Below are 19,478 nucleotides of genomic sequence, written 5' to 3' on the forward strand. Positions count from 1 at the left end.
CACTCTCTTCCTGTCTGTGTGTGTCTGATTGTCTTTCCTTCTCTCACTTTCCCTCTCTCTCTCTCTTGCACATTTCCCCCTTCTCTGTCTTTCTTCCTGGTAATTATAGCTTTGGTAAATGATGGTTATACATAGTAACATGACAGTAAAATCCAGACTATTTTGGATGCATTTTCTTGGTTCATATATCCAGGAATCCTACCCCATCCCCCAACCCATTCTAAGTATCCCTATGTACACAGACAGCAAGCCCCCACTGCACACCCCTCACACATTCAGTGCACCCCTAAATACATATAACTCTATACACAGTGTAAATAATATGCAACTGCAGCTTATACACACAAAACTTCCTCTATACATATAGCTACACACACACAACCTCCCCATATACACAGAACCTCTGCAGCCGTATACTTACACAACCTGCAACAGACACAAACACTTTTCACACACAGATCATCTAATACTCAACATAAACACTAACTGCCTAATTTACACCTAACATATGAGTCATTGTCATGCATATATTGTAGCTTGTACTCTTAGATAAACACATACTACAGACACCCACAGTGCTTGTCCGGAAGGGAGCAAGAGAGATCACCCCTTCAAAATGTTGTTTTTCTATTTGGTTTGTTTAGGGAAGATTCATAAACACACAGATACTCTCTTGCACACACTCATTTACACAAATATGCACATTATCTCTCTCTCTCTTGGCATAGCATTCTTCTCCAGTCTTCCCTATAAAAACATAAATTAAGCATTAGGTTTACACTTATTTCCAAACACTCAAAGCCCTGTAGGACAGGGATCACAATGGGATATTTACAAGGTCTTCATGTTTTAAACAGACACATCTGTCTGCCTGGGTCTGCCAGAGGCTGAGACAAAGGGTCCACATAATTGAGGAGGGGGAGCATGGCCCCTGGGGAGGGGGACAATAGGGGTGCAGCTAAAAACACAGAATAATGCATTTTGTCATAGTCTGCCAGGGACACAACTGTCACCATGTAATCAGTTTTAAAAACAAAACAGTTATCAACTGGAAGGCAGGGGAACGAGCAGTATTCCTGCATAAACACAATGGCCCTAAATGAGAGACGGCCTACAAACCACAGGAGAATGCAAAATGTACCCTCCTACTGGCAGAATCCTATTATATAAACAAGGCATTTCCTATAATTTAATCTTTCCAGGATCTGAAGAGTTAAAAACACAACTTCTTACAGCTGTGGACCAAGTGCGGTCATTCTGTTCTCATTTCCGGTGCAATGACCACCTGGGTTTATTTGTAGGAAAAAGTTGGGAAGATTGCATCCAATTTTACACCATAAAACAGAAGAAAAAAACACTCTCATATTTTTTTTTTTCTCTTTTATTCAAAATCCTTTCAAAAAAGGTACGTGCGACATTTACACCTTGAGGACCAGCAAGACCACGCTATTTCCAGTGACCAGAAGGGTGGAGGGAGAGTACAAAGTGCAGTCTTACCGCTTGCAGCGTGACCCGCACTATTGTTAGCAAGGAAACCCTTAACGACCAGTGATGTACATGGTACGTCATGGTCGTTAAGGGGTTAAAGGTCATTTTTAAACAGCTATACTTCTAATATCAATTAAGAAAACTATTTATTTACTATTTGTTTTAATAGTTGTAATAAGTTGGCATACAAATACCATTATAAGTAAACCCTTTTTAGTTAAAGGGACATTTGTATTATAAATTTGCGAATCATGTCCGCTCGATATATAATAAATTGACCCCCTAATCTGAATCTTGAAAGAAAGAAAGAAAAAATTGGGTTTCATATTCCTTTAACATATAGATATTATGATGTGTATTGCTCTTATTATTTTCAGTATGACAATCTGCACATGCGATTTTTAGACTTGTGACTTAAACTGTTGGTGTATATAGAATTTGCATGATTACATATTACATCCACCTGATTTCAAAGCAAAACATTAGTTTCCTTATTGCTACTACAAACACTGGAAATCCAAGCAACTAGGACACAACATTTTGGGGTTTTTTTGTTCATGTATTTTTTTGTAAATGCAGGTTCCTTACTGAATTTTTTTTATTATTTTTCCGTGTGCCGAGCCAGTGAGCAACCAGTCCTTAAAGGGACATTATAGTGGGAAAATGACATGTTCTTATTTGTTAGGGTGTGCGTTTTAGCATTAGCCATTTTGGAACAATGTGTATTTAAAGGGATAGAAAGGACACAATTTAAATGTGCATGGGTGTATTTCAATCCTAATTAGAAGCATTTTTGCAAATGGAAGTTTATTGCAAAATGCTTCCATTTTCCACTTAGTTGTCCCAATCAACCACAATATCATGACTTCCTGTTAGTTTCACCTTAAAAATGTAAATAGCTTTTACTTAAAGGGATATAAAACCCCAAACATTTATTTTGTGATTCTGACAACATACAATTTTAAAAAGTTTCCAATTTCCTTCTATTATCAAATTTGCATTGTTCCCATGATATTCTTTGTTGAAGAGATACCTAGGTAGGCATCTTTTACACTACATGGCAGAAAAAAAAGTGCTGCCATCTAGTGTTTTTGCAAATGTATAACTTTCTTGCAAAACTTTTGTCATAGTTCTCCAGAAATGGGCAGGTTTTCTAAGTTTACATTCCTGCTTTTTCACAAAAGATACCAAGAGAATGAAGAGAAATTGATAATAGAAGAAAATTATAAAGTTCTTTAAAACTGCATGATCTATCTGAATCAAGAAAGAAAGAAATTGGGTTTCATATCCCTTTAACCCTTTTTTGACACAAATATTTTTAATATGTTTGACTGCTGCTTTTTTATAAACATGATAGAAAAATGAGTTAACCTTTTTTCATAAAAAAAAAGTTTAAACAGTAGCCTTTTATGTGGTAGACATTTTTAGCATCTACCGTCTCTTGTATTCCTGTAATTCTATGTTCAGTTCTGGATATGATCTCTACTTCCCTTTACTTGTATGCTTGAGTGAGTTCAGACCCTACCTTGTGTCAGTCGGGTAGGCTGGCTGATGGGCAGACCATCTATGGCACAAGGATTCCCGCAGGGGTGCAGGGTAAGTGTGCCTCGAATATTTTCAATGTAGCAGTGTTCAGCAGCGATTCCCGGACCTTGCAGGAGAATGTCCTTTGAGGCATGGCCCAAAACTGTCCGACCTGAGGAAGAAGTGACAAGTGGCAAGGTTATATGGTAATGGAGACTGCAGGAGGAAGGGGGAGTTAAAGAAACACAGCTAGTGTGGAACAGCAAGGAAGAGTTACAGGGAGCATGAGTATGATAATATGTACAGGAGTAACTAGACAGAGATGTAACCGTCAACTTATGGCAAGTGTGCATGTGCATTTTACTTGCACACAGACACACATTAATATATATATATATATATATATATATATATATATATATATATATATATATATATATATATATATATATAACACATACATATAAATATAGTCCCCCCCCCCATAGTCTACATTTGATTGGCTATATAATTTTACAAATAGTTAGAACTTTTACAGCACTATTCTAATTGCTATAAAAAAAATCTAAGTAAGACCATCACTATTACAATTTCTGTACATTTGAAGCAAATCTAATTAATAATTTATAAATTATAAAAACAGCAAAAATAATTATCTGTACAAGATACTAAAAAATACAGTATTGAGAAAGTTCCAAAGACATGATGTATCCTATTCAGTGTAACTAAATTAACGGAGAAATAAAAAAAGCTTAAACAATGATTCTGTTTTCACATTCATAAGGCTATCACATTTTTATATTTCATACATCTTAGAATGTTTAAGGGATTTAGTTGAATGGTTAGGTGATTAAAGGGACAATAAACACTTCAATTATTTATTTTGTCCCCTTTTCCTGTAATTCAATTATAAAATTGAGAGCTTTTCAGTTCCTGTTAGAAATGGAAGCGCAGAATACTGTTATATACCACACAGCCATTGGCTGCACAATATTGGGACCTATTTATAACTGTCCCTAATTGGCCACAGCAGAGAAGGTAACCAGTTACAACATGGCAGCTCCCATTGTTTTTTTTTTGTTTTGTTTTATTTTTTTTTATTTAAATAATTTTTATTGAAAAATAATGAGATGAATGTTCACAAATTGAGGAGACGCAGCTCCAATTTGTCAGGACAAATTTTAGAGATATGACATACATTCAACTACATAAAAATTAAAGAAACAGTTCAACATAATGAGAAATGCAGGGTCTGAACTTGTCTTATCAATCCTTAAAACATGGGTAATAAGCTTGAGAGCAGGAGGAGGGCATCATGCCCTCTAAGTATCATATATTCATATGTAAGCAAGGGATGGTAGGTAAATGGGGTTGAGGGGGGGGTCTAGGGGAAAGAAAGAAAAAAAAAGGGGGGGTATTTAGGGCTTGGTCACAGTCGTGTTATATGAGTAGTAGGCGTAGCGAGGGCACAGTCAGTTAGTTAAGCGTCATGGGCAACTGCGTTGGGTTTCCAGTCTGTGTTGTGGAGCTCTTTCCAATCTGCCCAGACCAGCTCAAACAGATCAGATTTATTTCATTTATAAAAGATATCCTTTTCCATGGTATATATATATAAGCCATATTATTACAAACAACAGACCAACTCGGAGGTAGTTCCTTTTTCCATGAACATGCTATAGAGTATTTGATAGTCATAAACAGGTAAATACAAATATATGTGTGGTGTTTAGGTAGGGGATGTAGATTTAGGTGGAGAAGAGCTGGGGTAAACAGCCTGGGGAGCCGGATGCTGATACTCTGTAGGACCGTGAAGCATTTTTGCCATACAGGTTGAATCACAGGACACTCCCACCAAATATGATGAGCATTGCCCCTGTGGCCACAGTTTCGCCAGCACTCAGGGGACGCACTTGGGAAGATTTTCGCTAACCTAGTGGGCACATAATACCAGTGAGAGATAAGTTTAAAATAGGTCTCGTACAACGTTGTGCAATGTATAGCCTTCTGGGTCAAAGAGAAGGCTCGCTCCCATTCCTCAGGAGTAATGTGCTACCCTATCAGTGTTTCCCAACGGGACAGATGGGCAGGTGTTTCCGGACATTGTGTGCCACCTAGTAGCACATAGTGAGTAGAAAGGGGCCTACACAACCTATTTCCCCTGGCCCAGGTGGACTCCCAGAGGGTTAATGGCCTATCTAGATTGGGCTTAAAACCCCAGCTGCTTAGGAAACTCTTAATCCTGTGAAATTCAAAAGATAAGTACGAAGGCACCTGAAAATCTCCCCTAATTTGGGATAATTGTTTGAAGGAGTCTCGGGGAGATGAAGACCAAAGGTCCGATATAAGATTGATTCCTAATTGGGCCCATTTATTGGGGTGAGAGTCTTGTAGGCCCGAAAGAAGGCCTGCTATGGAGGTGACTGGGGAAGGATGAGGAGCAATATGCGGATGATGCCGGATTCTATCCCAGAAGTCAAGACACTCACATACAACAGGGTTGATCAAGGCTAGTTCTCTGCGGCAATGTGGTGGGGTCCAGATTAGGTCCCGCAAGGTAACTCGAAAGGGTAGTGAGGCCTGTTCAATGGCTTTCCATTTAGCATCAGAAGTCTTTACCCCCCATTGGGATACATGGGTGAGCATCGCACCTTCATAGTACCGGATCACCGACGGGGAAGCTATGCCATCCGAAGATTTAGGGAGTTGAAGTACTCTGTGCGCGACTCTAGGCGGTTTACCCATCCAGATAAATTTGGTAAACCCGCTCTAGAATTGGAGAAGTAGATGTTTCGGTATTTTAATGGGTAGGCAGCGGAATAAGTAAGTCAGCCTGGGGAGGAACGACATTTTCAACGCCGTAATCCTACCAAGCCAGGATACATGCTGAAGATTCCAGTCTTTTCGCAAGGAGCGAAGTGAGGTTAAGAGAGGGAGATAATTATCTTTAATTATTTGAGGAAGGCTGCTAGAGAGTCGGACACCCAAGTGTAGGACAGATTGGTCGGTCCAGGTAAAATTATAACTCTTAGTGAGGGGAGCTAATTGCGCACTTGTGAATCCTTGTGTATACACTTGAGTTTTTGATAAATTCAGTTTGTAGTAAGAGTGGGCGCCAAAAGTAGTAAGTATATCTAGGAGTCTGGGAATACTATGCGCAGGATGCAACGAAAAGAGGGTGACGTCGTCGGCAAATAGAGCTATCTTGTGTGAGGTACCCGACAGGGTAATACCCTTGATTTGAGGATCAGCTCTTATTTGCTCTGCAAGGGGCTCGATCGAGAGGGCGAACAGAAGCGGCGAGAGGGGACACCCCTGTCTGGTGCCAGACGTGATGGAGAAGATAGGGGAGTGAAAGCCTAGACCACTCACAGAAGCCGTGGGAGTGGGGGAGAGGGCTTGAATGGCCGTTATGAAGTCAGTGGGAAGGTGAAATCTCTCAAGGACCAACCAAAGATATTGCCATCTGACACGATCGAAAGCCTTCTCGGCGTCAAGAGAGATGACGGCGAGTGGCTTTCGGAGTCGCGAGGCAAGAGTGAGGATATTGAGGAGTCTCCTCGTATTGTCAGGGCCCTCTCGTTGAGGGACAAATCCCTCCTGATCTGGGTCGATCAGGGAAGGTAACAGGTTGGCGAGACGGTTAGCTAAAATATTTGAATAGAACTTAATGTCCGTGTTTATCAAGGAGATAGGCCTATAGCTCGCACAAGAGGATGGGTCCTTGTCGGGTTTTAGAATGGTGACAATATTAGCTTCTAAGAATTCCCTCTGAAAGCAGCCTTCTTTTCTAGCTAAATTATAAAACCTCTGATTGTAGCTTTGGCTGCTCCCCATAGAGTGTTGTCTCTAACAGAAAGGTTGTCGTTAGTTTGGATGAAGTGAGTAATGTCTTTGCGGAGTTCTTCTCTGAAGGGTACGTCTTCTAGAATCTGGTGGGGTAACCGCCATTTGGGTCTAATGCGAGTAGTGTTAGTAGAGGATATGTCAGACTGGACAAGGTCATGGTCTGACCAGGCACAGAGGGACCCCTACCCTCTACAACCTCACCCCTGTTGCTTCTTAGCGGTTTCTGGCTCCTCAGAGTAACCACGATTCCCCAGACCCTCTGTTCCTGGTTATTGTGTATATGGACTGTCACCTTGGAGGAGCTAATTGCTGACCGCCACTTTCCCCTTCGGCCGGCCGGGCCCCTGGAACTACCGGTCGGCCACATCCCCCAGGATTACCGGTGCCGTTTGACCCAGGTCGCTCCAGTGGCCCTTTGTTCCAGAGCTCCGCTCTTTTGGGGTTTGCTGCCTCTCAGGGTGGCCCAAAGGTGGGGTGATTGCCGAAAGGGAGCTCCCTTGGGAACCGGGGGTTCCGGTTCCCCCTATAACCCCTCTTCTCCCTGGACTTCCAGGTGGACGTTTAAACCAGCATAACTCCGGTCCCCATCCACGGATCATGTCGCTTTTTGGACTGTAGATTCTGGGGACCGAGAGCTTTAAAACGACATCCTGTAAGTGCCGCCGCTCCCCCGGTATCACCCTGAAAACCGCCACCCCTGGCTACTGAGAATCTGGAGGACCATGGTTGCTATAGCAGGCGCCAGCCTGTCTGGAGGGGCGGGAATGGCGGGAAAGCTGTGGCATTGTCTTCTGTTCTTATCAAGATAAGGGTGTGTATAAAAGATGTGTGTTTTGCTCAATAAAGAGAGTTCCTGTTTCACCTGAATGCTAGTATGTCTAGTTATTTGGGTGGGCTCCTGCTACAATGACTTGCCTGGGCTACATAGCCGCTTGTTCCAAGGAGAAGAAGGACCCGTTTGGCTGAGCTACCCAGTCGGGGTAGCCGGGGATCCGTCATATATATATGCATTATAGCCCTTTGCCATTAAGCAGATAAAAACATGATAAAACATACCGGTATTTATGCAATATTCATATTTAACAAAGATTTTAACTATGTATTTAATGTAAATATTTCACATTTACTAATGCGATTATGCTATGTTGTTTGTGCAATGGGTGTTTTGTTTTTCAATAATTTTTTTCTCTCCATTGAATGCGAAAAGGCGATAGCGTTTGCGCGATCTCGGGTGTTAGGGTTTTTCCACTTTTTTTTCTCTATTGATCTCTATGGGGGAATACATGCATGCGTACGTGAAACTTAAGTTAGGTTTTTCACAATATTCGGGTTAACACTAGCACAAAATAAGTTTGTTTTCTTTTTTTAACTTGTAATATGAACGCAACCAAACAACGCAAATTAGGTTTGCGCAAGGTCGCAAAATGATAAATATGCTGTTGAAAGCAATTTTGCATATCGACAGCTTCCATTGGCGCCTTTTACCACATTACTTGTCCCATAGAAAGTATTAAAATTAATTAAGCAATAATTTACACCCGATTGCCACTGAAAGCGCAAATCGGAGCTGACAATATATTGAAAAAATGATGCCCAGCTCAACTAGGTGTAAAAGAGGACAAATAAGCTTTTTGGGGCATTTTTTCCTTTGAGATATTAAAGTTTTTAAACAATACAAGTGTTTCACTTTATATATTTATTTTTATTTGTAATCGTTATTCCTGGCCCAGGTATAGGACTAGTTGGATTTATGTTCCTATTTAAATATCATTATGTATTTACATATACATACATAATAAAGCACATATCTTCCAACTAGGCCTATGCCTAGAGCAGCACTAAATATTACATATATCAATAAATTGAATAAAACAAAAAATCTTTTTTCATTTGATACTAAACCCAATTTTTTTCTTTCATAATTCAGATAGAGCATGCAATTTTAAGCAACTTTCTAATATACTCTTATTATCAATTTTTCTTCGTTCTCTTGCTATCTTTATTTAAAAAGCAGTAAAATAAAGCTTAGGAGCCAGCCCATTTTTGGTTGAGAAACTGGGTTATGCTTGCTTATTGGTTTGCTAAATGTTGCTACCAATAAGCAAGCGCTATCCAGGGTGCTAAACCTAAAATGGTCTGGCTTCCAAGCTTTACATTCATGCTTTTTAAATAAAGATAGCAAGAAAATGAAGAAAAATTAATAGGAGTAAATTAAAAAGTTGCCTAAAATTTAATGCTCTATCTGAATCATGAAAGAACAATTTGGGGTTTAGTGTCCCTTTAAATAAAAAAAAATCATTTTACTTTTTAATTAATTAATCTTTGTTTTTCTTTCTCTCTACAGGTGATCACAGATAAGGAACCCTGATGTTAAATGTACATTATATAGGGTAAGGTCGGGTTACCATAGCAACAAACTTGTTTTGGGTGATTTTCGTGAAATTCAACATCAGATGGAAGCGTTAACACAACACAAAAAGAGCAACTGCGCGCAATGCACAAAATATTTAAATGGAAACCTGGTACTAAAATTGAGCCATAAACTACTTCTAGCTGTCAATAATAATTAGCGCTTTCCAATTCTCACATAAAAAAGAGCATGTAGTTTTAAACAACCTTCCAATTTACTTTTATTATCGGATTTGTTTTGTTCTTATATCCTTTGTTGACAAACATACCTAGGTAGCTCCAGGAGCAGCAATGCAATACTGGGAGCTGATTGCTGATTGGTGGCTCCACATATATGCCTCTTGTCATTGGCTCACCTGTGTTCCGCTAGCTCTCAGTAGTACATTGCTGTTCCTTCAACAAAGGATGCCAAGAGAATGAAGCAAATTGTATGCTCTGTATGAATCATGAAATATACATTTTGAATTTTATGTCCCTCTTTTATAAAGCGGCTATGCAGAGAAAGAGAAAGCAATGTTAAATAATGGACCTCTTAGCAACAGGCTTGAAAAAGTTAGTGTTCATGGGTAATGGCTGATTTGAATATGATAAGCAAATTCATGATGAGGATAAGAAATGCAAACAGGACTGGGGGTGAGGTACCCTGAAGTGTAACTCTTATTCTGTAGTCCCTTTAATGGGACATTTACCTTCCTCATACTCTTAGTCAGGAATTCAATGTATTGTTCATAGGCTATAATGTTTTCTATGGTCTCACATTCCAAATATATTTTCCATACTTAAAAGTGTATTTTAATGGGCACCTAAAAGAAGGCTGAGGTGATGTTAAATGAATTGAATGATTGAAATGTATCTGCACTCACAGTTCAGGTAGGTCCTCAACCAGGGTGCAAAGTCAATATATCAGTAATCGTGGCCGGACTTTTAGCCGACGGACATTTGGCAGACGGACATTTGGCCGACACACAAGTGGCTGTCAGATAACAGTCCGGCCACGAAATAGATAGATAGATAGATTTGATAGATAGATACATAGATTGGATAGATAGATAAAAAGATACGATGGGGGGGGGGGGCGTGTCTAACCACCGACCAAGATGGCTGCTGTTTAAGATAAGTCTGAATATAGGAGCTGAATATTCTGCTGATTATCTCTCCCATACCTTACATATCCTGTTCTCTTCAGAATAACTGCGACTAGCATTCCCTATGGAACAGATTAATGTGACTTTTACACATTCATAGACATAAGCAGACCGGAACAGAGAAGGTGCGCAGCAGAGGCCTAGCAGCGGCCTGTGCCTCTCTCTCCCCCCCAATTTTCTGACTAGTCAGTTTAATCAGCCAAATGTGCTGACCCATGAACTCCTTTATTGCGATATCTAACACCATCGGGTGTACAACTTAACTGTATAGCATACAATTATAGCAGATATGCAGTAACTGCCTTTTTACTCAAAGAGGAAGCAACACTTAACTTCTATATAGGGAGACCTATCTAGCGTAACTTAAGCTAAGCAGTGTAAATGGAGGCCGTAGACAGATGGGAGACGGAGATGAGCCAGCGCATCCGCAATCACTTTTTGCAGTTAGAGACGGAGCTCTGTGCAATCATCAGCACACAGTGGCATCCCAACGGAATCAGACCGATACCTGCTGTATCCTCCCCATACGATACCTGCACCCACAGAAATGAAGAAAACCGTGATGCAATCCACTTGCCAACAGAACCTGTCCTCCCGGTCTCTAATGGATCCTCATTTTTTCATGCTCCCCTTTTGGAGGCTCCTGAGTTCGAGCGGGATCTACACTATGAAACGCAGTCTCTCTCAGACTGTGTAGGCACTACTGGTGGTTCAGGGGAAAACGAGGCAGGCGATATTTGTCCGGTGAGTGAAGCGTCAGTAGATCCACAGAGAGGCCCCTCTCATATCGTATTGATGGACCATTACCTGTACAATGGGGAGAATATCCTGTGCCGCTCTGTGGCCTCTGCGGTGACTGGGGCTTGGAGCGCTATGGGAGGAAAGACGCTACTATACTGTAGAATGCTGGTTCAGCTAGGCAGCAAGCGGTCACTGAACTGGGGCGTTTGGCACTGGCTACCACTTCAGAAACGACCCGCTGTACCAGTCAACCTCCATAGCAGCTGTCGTCAAGGTGTGGGCTGAGGAGAGCGACAGGAGACCCAGGGCTACTAAAACAAGATGTAAATTTGGCCACCCGGTTGGTACAAGACTTTATTGCTGAGCCCTAGTCGTTAAACCTGATCCCTGGGGAGGGCATTACAGCAGCTTAGGTGGACAGACAACTACATCCTAAGCATATCTGTTGTTAAATTCTTGGCTATCCTTATGAGGACATTACGTCTGAGATACTACTGATGGCCAAAGACTATTCTACCCTCATACTCACTGAAATATAGTTATATACAGAACATTTTGTTTACAGCAGTTTACATAAGCTAAGTAATATGTTCAGGTTCCTTAATGTTTATGTCTGTGCATAATATTTCTGTTTACTGTTCTTAACTGTGTGGTCATTTCCCCCTGGTACAGTACCCTGGCTTAAATATCCATAGAGTAACCTGATAGAGCTAGTTACCGGTGTATAGGGCCCAAGGATGGGATGCTGTTTTACACCATCAAATGACTATGCATTTACAGGTCCTTAATACATACCCATCAAGATATATCCCTAAGCCCACAGTGATCTCATTGAATATTGGAGATAACAATTCATTCTGTCAAGGGTAACAACTACGGTCTGCCCTATCAATACATCAATACACCTACTAGTATTAATCAGTTGCTGTACATATTCAAGGATGCCATAATTCCATCTTGCAATACTGAAGCGGTTTTGGTTGTGATTTCTTATCTGTAGTATGCACATCTATAAAAACCACTGCTTAACCTAGGTCCCCTGGACATTAAAATTGAGGCTTTCCAGAGATAGAAGCAGGAGTAGTTGTTGGTGTCAGTTTATACCAGATACACTTATATTATTATGGTACCATGGATATATTCCAATTACATTGTTATATATTTGCTTGTCAGATTAAGTTTATATATATATGACATATGCCCTATAAATTCAGATAACAGAGTCATCATTTATGATCCATGAGTGGGCAATATTTGTTAGATATTTATGAAAAATATAAACTCAGAGGTTTTTTCTTAGGGACTCAAGAGTAGTCTCCTAGTGAACATGATAACCCTTTGAATTTTTGTGTAAATAGTAGTACTAAGAGGTCCATAAGAGGCCTCACGTGACTAGTAGAGGGTTTATATTGTTAGCAAGGCATACGTTATACTACATTTTCCAATATTGTCAGTTGCACACAACCTGTTTATTTTGTATAGATGTATTCATAATATGTCTGAAAGTAATTTTGTTGTCTAATTTTTGCTGACATTCCTGATGTTTATGTCTTGATTTTTACCTCAATAAAAAGTATATTAAAAAAAAAAAAAAAAAAAGATACGATAGATAAATTTGATAGATTCGATAGATAGATTTCATAGATAGATAAATAGATAGATTCGATAGATAGATAATTTCCCAGACAGAGAATTACAAGACGTGCCCATTGTAAGGTTCCCAGAGGCAGTTGCGGCGCCCGAGGCTCTGATTAGAACAGAGCACTCTGGAGCATATCTGCCCTCGGCCGAAATCGGAACATGCTTCGGCATTCTGTCTGTCGGCCAAAGGTCCGTCTGACAGAATGCTGTCTGCCAAATGTCCATCTGCATTTGTCAGAGCACCATCAGTAGTAATTGTCAAGCAGGGACTGCACTCGCTGGATTTAGATAAAATAATTCTTATTTATTAAGTGGTAACGTTTCGGGGTTTGCAGACCCCTTCCTCAGACCAAAAAACGATCTGAGGAAGGGGTCTGCGAACCCTGAAACGTTACCACTTAATAAATAATAATTATTTTATCTAAATCCAGCGAGTGCAGTCCCTGCTTGACAAATATATATATATATATATATATATATATAATTATAATTTTTTCCCCCTTATCCGGAGAACTCACTCTTGTGTGTGTAAATACACACATTCATTAATTCTTTTTTCACATATATTTCTTCACACATTTTTTCACATTTTTATTTTTATCTATTCCTAACTTTTTAGACATTTTATATATTTTTTTATATTTTTTTCTACCCTTTTTTCTATTTTTTTTTTCGGGGGGAATGTCACGACCTAAGGATCAACTTCTCATCTCACAGCACTACAAGAACAAGTGTCACACTGCACTTTTCTCTATCTGGAGTTAATAGACTTCTACCATATACGTGACTTTTATCATCTTGATTTTACCATCCAGTTTTTAATCTGTTTTTAGTGCACAACTGTTGTTTCTATATACTACTTTATATTTATTTGTTTTGTTAAATGGATCCATGCTCTAATTTTATGTTTAGATTTTAACTGTACTAATAAATGTAAAATTTCATATATTTTGATATATTATCCATACATTTTATATATTCAATTCATTTAACATCACCTTAGCCTTCTTTTAGGTGCTCCTTAAAATACACTTTTAACATTGACTACCTTTAGGGTAAGCTAAGTACCCTCCTTAAAAGGACATTCAACACTTAGTGTAACATGTAATAAGCAAATCAGAATCCAGTCCTCGGACAGAAATTGCACGCGCGTGCAATTTCTGTCCGAGGACTGGATTCTGATTTGCTTATCAGTTTAAGAAGAAGGCAGCTACGTAATAGTGGGGGGAGTTCGGCATCCATATTGACCGGGTATTAGAGTAGTTAGCGCCGCTGATTAGGACAGAAGCAAGGCGGTAAGGGTGGAGGGGTATAGTGTAGGCGGACCTCCGTTTTTTAATTTACAGTATAAAAACATGTTACACTAAGTGTTAAATGTCCCTTTAAAGGGACAGTCTACCATAGAATTGTTATTGTTTTAAAAGATAGATAATCCCTTTATTACCCATTCCCCAGTTTTGCATAACCAACACAGTTATATTAATATACTTTTTACCTCTGTGATTATCTTGTATCTAGGAACCTTCTTCCAGACCCCTAATCACATGACTGTGACTGTTTATTATCTATTGTCTTATGCTAAATCTTAAATAACCCCCTGTGCCTGAACACAGTGTTATCTATATGGCCCACGTGTACTTTCTGTCTCTTTGTGTTGAAAAGAGATTTAAAAAGTATGTGATAAGAGGCAGCCCTCAAAGGCTTAGAAATTAGCATATGAGTCTACCTATGTTTAGTTTAAGCTAAGAATACCAAGAGAAAAAAGCAAATTTGATGATTTATTATTATTATTATTATTCTTTATTTATAAAGCGCCAACAGGTTCCGCAGCGCTGTCCATGGGTACAAAGATAAAAGTACAGTACAATACAATATAAAAGACACCAGACAAAGTTTAACAAACAAATACAGGGGGAATTGAGGGCCCTGTTACCGTGGAAACTTACAATCTAGATGGGTAGGAGGGTGAGAAACAGGAGGTGGGGACTGCAAGATCTTTAGGGAGCGTTTAAAGGAGGAAAGGTTAAGCGAGAGTCTGACAGCTCTAGGAAGTGCATTCCAGATGGTTGGTGCCGCACGAGAGAAGTCCTGTAGCCTAGCATGGGAGGAGGTGATGGTAGAAGATGCAAGGAGCAGGTCATTGTTGGATCTTAGGGTGCGGGCTGGAGTATATTATGAGTTTATGAGTGAGGACAGGTAGGGGGGGCTGCATTGGTAAGGGCTTTGTAGGTCAGGATGAGAATTTTGAATTTAATTCTGATGTGGATGGGTAGCCAGTGAAGGGACTCGCAGAGAAGTGCAGCAGATATAGAGCATCAGGAGAGGTGGATTAGCCTAGCAGAGGCATTTAGGATGGATTGAAGAGGGGAGAGGCGGGAGAGAGGGAGGCCAGTTAGTAGGTTATTACAGTAGTCAGCACTCAGAAACGGACGAATTTTGGAGATACTGCGTAGGTGGTTGCGACAGGAGGAAGAGAGCAATTGGATGTGGGGTATGAAAGACAGATTGGAGTTAAGTGTAACTCCTAGGCAGCGGACTTGGGGTGATGGGGAGATAGTGGTGTCACCAACAGTGATTGAAAAGTTAGGAACCGGGGTAGAATTAGAGGGGGATTGGAAGGAGCTCAGTCTTGGCCATGTTGATTTTTTCTTAGGTGGTAAGAGGCCATCCAAGAAGAAATGCCAAATAAGCAGACACTGATGTGAGAAAGGACAGAAGGAGAGAGTGAAGGGGTGGATAGGTAGATCTGAGTATCATCAGCATAGAGGTGGTAGTTGAAGCCATAGCTACTGATAAGTTTACCCAGTGAGGATGTATAAATAGAGAAGAGTAGAGGACCCAGAACAGAGCCTTGAGGTACTCCAACAGACAGAGGCAATGGAGAGGAGGAGTCGCCAGTAAAGGAGACAGAAAAGGACCTATTTAGAGAGATAACAGTGGATCCAGGAAAGGGCAGTGTCAGAGAGCCCAAGGGAGCTGAGAGTCTGTATGAGAAGGGGATGGTCAACGGTGTCAAAGGCAGCAGACAGATCTAGTAAGATAAGTATTGAGTAGTGGCCATTTTTTGGGGCAGAAAGAAGATCATTAGTATCCTTGGTGAGGGCAGTCTCAGTTGAGTGTTGGGAACGGAAGCCAGATTGCAAGGGGTCAAGCAGTGAGTTGGAGGACAAGAAGTGGGTTAAGCGATCGAAGACTAGTTTTTCCAGGACTTTTGAAGCTAGCGGAAGCAGTGATATGGGGCGGTAGTTTGCAGGAGAATTGGGGTTGAGGGAGGGTTTTTTTGAGGATGGGGGTGACCTTTGCATGTTTGAAGGAAGATGGGAATGAACCCTTTAGTAAGGGATAGGTTGAATATGTGAGTAAGACCTGGAGTGAGGGTAGAAGACAGAGAAGGTATTAGATTGAAGGGATAGGGTCAAGTGGGCAGGTAGTGAGGTGTGAGGAAGACAATACGGAACTCACTTTATTCTCAGTGGTAGGGGGAAGGTGCTGAGAGTGGTGGAGGGGGTTGCCAGGGGAGGAGATGGAAGGTTGCAGTCTTTTGTTGGGATATTACTTTGGATGGTAATTGTTTCGTTGAAAAAGTAGTCTGCCAGATCTTGAGCACTAAAGGCAGATAAAGGGTGTGGTGCAGGTGGATAAAGGAGAGAGTTGAAAATGGAGAAGAGACGTTTAGGGTTTGAGGAGTGAGTAGATATAAGAGAAGTGAAGTAGGTTTGCTTGGCTAAGTGAATGGCAGAGGAGTAAGAATAAAGAATTAACTTATAGTGGAGGAAATCTGATTCAGAGCGGGATTTCCTCCAGGCACGTTCAGCAGCACGGGAGAATTTTTGCAGGTAGCATGTTTGCTTAGAGTGCCAGGGTTGGAGCTAACGATGTGGGGTTTTGCGTATTTGGGGAGGAGCAAAAGTGTCCAGTGCAGAAGAGAGAGTATTGTTATAGTGGGTTGTAGCAAGGTCAGGGGGTGATATTGTGGAAGTGTGGGGGAGGTGTTTTTGAATAAGGTTGGAGAGTTGTAGAGGATCCACATAAAAGTAAATTGGAAAGTTGATTAAAATTAAAAGTCCTATCTGAATAATGAAAGTTTAATTTATACTAGACTATCCCTTTAAGGAGCTACAGGTGTTAACACTTAGCGCTGGTCTTATACTTTTTGTTTAAATATTTTCCATATTTCACATACTTTCATAATCTTGCCCAATCTTCATACTGTACATTTAAATGTACAGGTACAAATACCCTAAATCCGGAATTCCAAAATCCAAACTTTTTGTTTTTATTATTTTTAATAAAATTATTTAAAAAAATACTTTTTTTTTCTATGCTTGTCTCAATCTTTACTGCATGTGTCTTTGGTTTGATCTTTGTGTTCTAAAATGCAAACAATATTCTATATTTATTTAAAGGGACACTGAACCCAAATATTTTCTTTCGTGATTCAGATAGAGCATGCAATTTTAAAGGGCCACTGTAAGTAAATATTTTCTATGCCTGTTACAAACTAACTACCCCAAATACGCTTTTTATCAATAGCATTTCATTAACATATCTCTACCGTATATCAGAAATCTTGTCTGCAAATTTAATTGTTTTCCAAACCCACTCCGTGGATATCCTTTGCTCTGTACCAATCCGTTTACAATACCTAGGTTTCAAAATGGCGCTTTAAACACAAAGTTATTGGTTTAAGTTTTTTGAACACTCAGTGCTGAAAATAGTGGGCAGGATAACGTGACATCATCGGTGAATAAAAGATATAACTTTTAGAACGTTATGAAACTTCGTTTTGGAGAAAATATAGGTCAGTAGGTTTTAATTAATGTTTATTAACTTTAATATGTTAGTTGTTTAGCTTAAAAATTATAACAGAAAGTAATCCTTTAAGCAACTTTCTAATTTACTCCTATTATCAATTTTTCTTCATTCTCTTGGTATCTTTTTTTGAAAAAGAAGGCATCTAAGCTAAGGAGCCAGCCAATTTTTCGTTCAGAACACTGGACAGCACTTGTTTATTGGTGGGTGAATTTATCCACCAATTAGCAAGAACAACCCAAGTTGTTCACCATAATGGACCGGCATCTAAACTTACATTCTTGCTTTTCAAATAAAGAAACCAAGAGAAGGAATAAAATTTGATAATAGGAGTAAATTAGAAAGTTGCTTAAAATTGCATGCTCTATCTGAATCACGAAAGAAAAAATATGGGTTCAGTGTCAGGGTACTTTCTGAGGGCAATATATAGACAATAGTATTAGAAATTATATTCTACCTTTGGGTTACACATGTATACACTGTATTATGACGTGTAAATATTGCCTAAATTACATAAGATATTGTTGTTTACACTTGGTCCCAACCCCTCTCCAAACTGTCCCATTTTACAGATGTAAATATTCTGAAATCCAAACTATTCCGAAATACAAACCTTTTCAGGTCCCAAGCAGTTTGGATAAATGGTTTTCTACCTGTATTCTGAAAGCCTATTTATTCAGATAAGCTTATTATATACAGCCTTAAAATCTGCCACATTTACTACTAGGGGGCTGAGTTACGTATGTGTGTTCCTGTACGTGTGTGTTTGTATGCGTGCATATACATACCTTCCTCTAGAGGCAGTAGAGTGATGGCGGTACTGAGTCTCCCACTCCCCAGACTCACAAGGTGGGGCTTATCTGCCTGCACCTTCAGACTCTTCCCTGTGTCTATAAGATCCAGGGGTGTACTCTGTGTGTGACAAAGTGGAACAAAATTAACACTCATTGTTTTAAAAAAAGGAGCTACAGCTTAGTGACAGTAAAAGTGTGGAGGGCTCCCTTTTGTCTGTCTGAAAGCAAGAGAGAAACAGACTGTTACACAGCTCCTTCCTGCCTCAATCACTTTGTCACAATGTGGGGGATCGGATCAGTAGATTCCAAATCCCAAATCTCTCTCCTGTCTGTGTCACTACATCCTATAGCGCCCCTACCTCTGTCACTGTGTCACACAGCAAGGAAATAACAGACTCAATATAACATAGTTCCCTCCTGTCTGTGGCCCATAGGTCCCCTGTCTGTGTCACTGTCACACAGCAAGGGAGCAACAGACTGAATGTAGCACAGTTCCCTCTTGTCTGTGTCACTGTGGCCCACTGTCACACAGCAAGGGAGCAACATACTGAATGTAACACAGCTCCCTCCTGTCTGTGTCACTGTGGCCCATAGGTCCCCTGTCTGTGTCACTGTCACACAGCAAGAGAGCAACGGAGTGAATTGTAGCACAGTTCCCTCCTGTCTGTGTCACTGTTGCCCATAGGTCCCCTGTCTGTGTCACTGTCACACAGCAAGGGAGCAATTGACTCAATGTAGCATAGTTATTTCCTGTCTGAATCACTGTATCCTACAACTCCCCCTTTTCTGTGCTAATGTGTTACAAGGCAGGGGAGGAAGACACTTTATGGCAGTGTTTCTCACCCTTAAGTACCCCCAACAGGCCAGGTTTTCATTATAGCTGAACTAGAGCACAGGTGAACTAATCAGCTGAAAGGTGAGAGCAGGTTAATAATCATGGTTACTGATCAGCTGATTATTTCATCTGTGTTCTAGTTCAGCTATAATGAAAAACCTGGCCTGTTAGGGGTGTTTGAGGACCACAGTTGAGAAACACACTCTATGACATACAGTATCTCCCTTTTATCTATATAATAGA

General features: G+C 40.2%; 1 protein-coding gene across 23 annotated transcripts in view; it reads right to left on the reverse strand.

The window, feature by feature from the left end:
• Positions 1 to 19,478, reverse strand: part of PHLDB1 (pleckstrin homology like domain family B member 1) — a 258,964-nt gene that overhangs the window by 194,787 nt on the left and 44,699 nt on the right. For all 23 annotated transcript variants that reach the window (XM_053691324.1, XM_053691314.1, XM_053691310.1 and 20 more), the window contains exons 3-4: positions 18,395 to 18,518; positions 3,014 to 3,184 (exon numbers count right to left, since the gene is read on the reverse strand). In XM_053691324.1, the coding sequence (XP_053547299.1) occupies positions 3,014 to 3,184; positions 18,395 to 18,518 (295 nt within the window). The remainder of the gene's footprint in view (positions 1 to 3,013; positions 3,185 to 18,394; positions 18,519 to 19,478) is intronic.

This window comes from Bombina bombina, chromosome 8 (genome assembly GCF_027579735.1).
Source record: "Bombina bombina isolate aBomBom1 chromosome 8, aBomBom1.pri, whole genome shotgun sequence".
In the NCBI taxonomy this organism is placed as follows: Eukaryota; Metazoa; Chordata; class Amphibia; order Anura; family Bombinatoridae; genus Bombina; species Bombina bombina.